Genomic DNA, 4,643 nt, shown 5'->3' on the forward strand with positions numbered 1-4,643 from the left:
GTGCAAGTAATCGGTCCGAAGGTCCTCAACCTAAGGCAAATAATACTAAGTCAGTAAATCTTCTTAATAGGTTTAAAAGTATGTATTTAAGGTCTTAAGGGTCATCATCATTCATCATTAAACAAAAGGCGTAAAGTAGGTTTCGTTTATGAAAGTAGTTTAAAACAAAGTCTGACTTCAATCAGTCCCCACGGCCTCTACCCTTACTGAATTAAGGTGAGACCAGTGGCCATGGCTCCGTCTATGAGTCCCTTAAGTGTGGTAAAAATTCCAGAAGCAAACTCGTCTTCGTTTGACCGTGGCGACGGTCTAAGTGCGAGTAGGTCAGAAATTTCTGCACAACGTTAAAGGACATAGTGACGATCGGAGGGCCATAAATCCTAAACCGTAACTCGGATTAAGACGAGTCCTATATGAAAAGTTATCTACTCGAAAAGTTCTATCTAAAAATCAAGGTTAGAACAGCCCAGGTCTACTGGTCTGTTACAGAAACATCAGATCAGTAGCTTTTGGACAGAAACAGTAAGTTTAAAAGGGTTCCGGTGGTCTTGGTGCTTGATGTTCATCATGGTTCTCATCCTTGATGCATATAGCTTCAAGTGTACAAATCATTGATGTATCTACATCATCAACCAAGTTTTGACCATCATAACCCTAGTGCAAGTCTAAGACATGAAGCACAACTCACTTAAGAGTTGCATGTAGTTTGATGAACCAAAGTTACATCAAAGTCTTAGGTTTGACACTTACATGAACTATAAGACTAATAACAAGTTACAATCTTGAAAGTAAACTAACTAATCAAGATCTTAAGATGTAGAACATAGTTCTTAGTTAGATCTTGAAGATCCAAGACTCAAAAGTCTAGATCAAGCATAAGTATACAAAGTTATTTTTAAAGAAAACTCATTTACATGTTCTTGAACTTTTAAGTTAACTTTAAGTTCCAAGAGATATGAGATCAAGACTAACTTGTAGTACTTGACCAACAACAACCAAAATCATAAAATTAAAGTGCAAGTAAAACTAAATAATCAAGTAAATAAGTTCATGAGTTTCATACTTTAAAGATTTAGAAAGTAAACATTAAGTTCACTTCATGTACTTCAAGTATAAGTTACAACACAAGAACTTTAAATCTTTTGACATAATGTATGTAGAACATAACTAGGTAGTTTGTTCTTGTATGTTCTTGAAAATACAAGATATTATGAAGAATCAAACTAGTAAGTTTGATTCTTGAAAGCTAGTAATTAAGTAACAAGTAACTACAAAGTAAGTAATTAATAACAACTAATAAGTAACTAACAAGACAAGTATCAAACAACAACAAATGATGATGATGATTAAGAGTGCTTTAGGTTTGGTTTTGTAAAGAAAAGAAGAAGAGAAAAGAACTTCATAATACTTACAAGTATGAAGAGAAAAGAGAGAAAGTAAAGAGAGAAAATAAGATGCAAGTAATGTGTGTGTGAAGTGTAAATGAAACTAGTGAATGAAGTAGTAAAAAAAAAAAAAATTTGAATCCCTCTTGTGCTCTCACCAAGTCACGGCTGCAGAAGAATTTAGGAGGGAGGGAGAAGTGTTCAATGGTTACTTAGATGCTAAAGCTTAAAAGTGTGGATATTAAGGGTGCATGCATGGGGAAGGTGTGCAACTAGATTCCAAGTCTTCTTTAACTAACTAGTTCATGATCTAATTACCATTTACATGTCTTAGTGGGTTAGTTAATCCATTAAAATGGGTAGGGTGGGCTTGTAAGCCCAAGGTCATAAGTCCATTTCACTAATAAAGCCCAAGTTCACTTAATTAACAAGTTAATCCAATTAAAAGCCCAAGTAACTAACTAACAACTTTAGTTAATTAAAATGATTAATAAACTTAATCATGAATGCAAATAATACTTGAAAATATTATTCGTGCAAGTTCCGGGTGTCACAAAGACGTTTCGGGCAATTAAAGTCAAGTTCGGGTAATCATGGCAACATGTAATTGTAATAACATACATTCGTTTAATCACATGTATTAATAATAATAATTATTAATAAATAAACGTTGGAAATTCCAAGGTCGTTACATGATGAGTTTGAATTATTGAGCTTGAGTAGAACTGCGGTGGAATCGGAGGAGGTTAGGGTTTTGGAGTATTGCCGTAATTCGAATGTTTGGATTACGGTTTCAATTAAGGTTTCGATTGTTTGGACAGTTTTTTTCATTATAATAGAAGTATAAAACTAGGGTTTTTAATTTGGGGATGATTAAATGTGATGATGAGGATCAGGATGAAAAGATAAGTTAAATAATAAAGAAAATAAATAAAATAAAAAGACTAAATACTCTCACCTTCTTTGCACATGACTGAACAAACGGCTGAAATAGACAGAAACTATACGGGAAGACGAGGGATGTAGATTTTTGATACATTAGAGATGAGGAATGCACAAAAAAATAGAAAAGGGACATTAAGTCAAATTTGATGTAAGTTCAGAAACGAGGAATGAAATTTTGTCTAAAAAAATTAAACTGATAACATAACTGGTCTTTGGGAACTTACTTATCGAGAGCAACAATAAAACCTTCGACCAGAGTTTAATATTATCCACAATGTTCGGACAATTGAGATTTCTCAGACACACAATGGACATTCGTTTGAGACGAGCCTGGATCGGTTATGGTGTTTAGGGTTCTGAATTGTAATCTAGTGTAAGGTTGATAAAAGGAATTATCGATGCAGTTTAAAAAGGAAGATCAAGTACATATAATAAAGGGTTATTAGCACTTGTTATTCACATGAGTGCAACTTGATGGATAATCAACTTTCGTTAGGACTAAGGATGTAGTTGTGACTAAATAATGGTTGTAAGGACTAATTGTTCACTTATTAAATGAAAGGGACGAAATGAACAAAAAGCGAGATAACACGGGAACTATTTATATTAATATATAATATATTTTTTCTCTCGTTAAAAGAAAGAAAAAAAATACCTATCTCTATAACAAATTCGACAGAACTAGGGTTTAACAGCAGTAACGACTGACTCTCTAATTGGTGTATTGATTTTGAGGTAAATCCTTTAAAACTGTGAGGTAAGGTGTTTATATAATAAACCCAAAATTCGACGTGTTAGTTTGGCTGCTGAAACAACTAATTTATTAACATCAATTTGTATTGTATTAACAATTAACAATAACAATAACAATTATATTTGATTCTAGTATAAGGTGTTTAAGGTATCGATTTTATTTATATTTGCTTAACAATAATTTTTTTGCTATAATTTAGCTACTGAATCTGTTATTTTTCTTCAGGAAATGGAGGAAGTGGAGAGAATCCACCGAGCACAGTTAGAAGATGTTCCGGTGGAGCTGATCCACCGTATTCAAACGCTGTTGCCCGTAAAAGAAGCTGTGTGTATGTGCGTGTTGTCAAAGTCATGGCTAAACGCTTGGTCTACCACCCCTACCCTCAGGTTTCGTCCACCGAGAAAGCTTTTACGCAAACAACAACTAATTAGCTACACCGATTTGATCAACCGCACTCTACAAAGGTATCTTAGGGACAATATACCAATCACTAGTTTTGATCTTCACTTCAGATTCATAAACCAGGAATCACTTCCTTTTGTTAATAAATGGGTCCATAATGTTGCTTCTAGAAGCAGTAGTCTAAAAGAGCTTTACCTCACAATATCTGTTCTCGAATCTATTACGTTGCCAGATGAGCTATTCTTGGGTGAAAACTTAGATACAATTATAGTAAAAGCTGACCCCCATTTCTTTCTCCATCATTTCCTTTTCATGAGAAACGAATGTTAGGATATTAGGACCCAAACAACGCAAGTGATTCTTCAAGATCGCTCACCCACTTAATGAACGAAAGAATATAAATGCGAAAAAGTAAATCGACACAAGATATAACGTGGTTATATGCAATCGTTGTGATTGCTTTAGTCCACGGACCAACTAGAGATCGTTTATTTACTGAATATTTGAGAGTGGTGTATGACAATGAGATACAATGAGCTCCATTTATAAGAGAAACAAGAACACTTAAGAAACTAGCAAGGAATCTTCATCATGACAAGTAATTATCATGTTTGCCAACTAACTAGCTTTACACCCTTGAATTAGCATGATCACAGCCTCAATTCAAGGTGTAAAGTATCCACTTTGCACCTAAGCAAAAGGAGAATCAAACATAATCGGATCCCACATGAAAAAAGGTTGCCAGCTACTGCCAGCAAACGTGCGCGCCGTGCACACTTAAACGTGCGCACCGTGCACACTCCCAAACTTCGAGCAAGCCTTCTGATCAAAACTTCTCTAGTGCGCGCAGGGAGCGCGCCGCGCACCATCACCGCGCACAATCAACTTGCTCTGTTTTTCTCGTTTTGTATAAATGTCTCCATACTCTAACAAATCTCCCACTTGGAGACTTTGAACAAAACTCCAATCATATCAATGAATTAACCAAGAACATTAAACCACCTTCGATTACCGCCAAATACCATTTGGGACACGCACGCTCAACACATACTTCGGATGAGTAGACTTTCGATAAAAGGTCTTCAATACTACTTGTTAAACTTGTAACACCATTCACATCTCTAGTTGGGGTCTTCTCTCATCAATTCATGAGAAGA

At 35.0% G+C, this 4,643-nt stretch overlaps 1 protein-coding gene across 1 annotated transcript; it reads left to right on the top strand.

The window, feature by feature from the left end:
- The first annotated feature begins 2,728 nt into the window (after positions 1-2,728).
- LOC139867936 (F-box/LRR-repeat protein At3g26922-like) lies at positions 2,729-3,816 on the top strand. Its single transcript, XM_071856279.1, has 2 exons — positions 2,729-2,752; positions 3,310-3,816. Exons 1-2 carry the CDS (start codon positions 2,729-2,731, stop codon positions 3,814-3,816), a joined length of 531 nt encoding a protein of 176 aa, XP_071712380.1.
- The last annotated feature ends 827 nt before the right edge of the window (positions 3,817-4,643 follow it).

The sequence above is a fragment of the Rutidosis leptorrhynchoides genome, chromosome 9, assembly GCF_046630445.1.
Source record: "Rutidosis leptorrhynchoides isolate AG116_Rl617_1_P2 chromosome 9, CSIRO_AGI_Rlap_v1, whole genome shotgun sequence".
Classification (NCBI taxonomy): domain Eukaryota; kingdom Viridiplantae; phylum Streptophyta; class Magnoliopsida; order Asterales; family Asteraceae; genus Rutidosis; species Rutidosis leptorrhynchoides.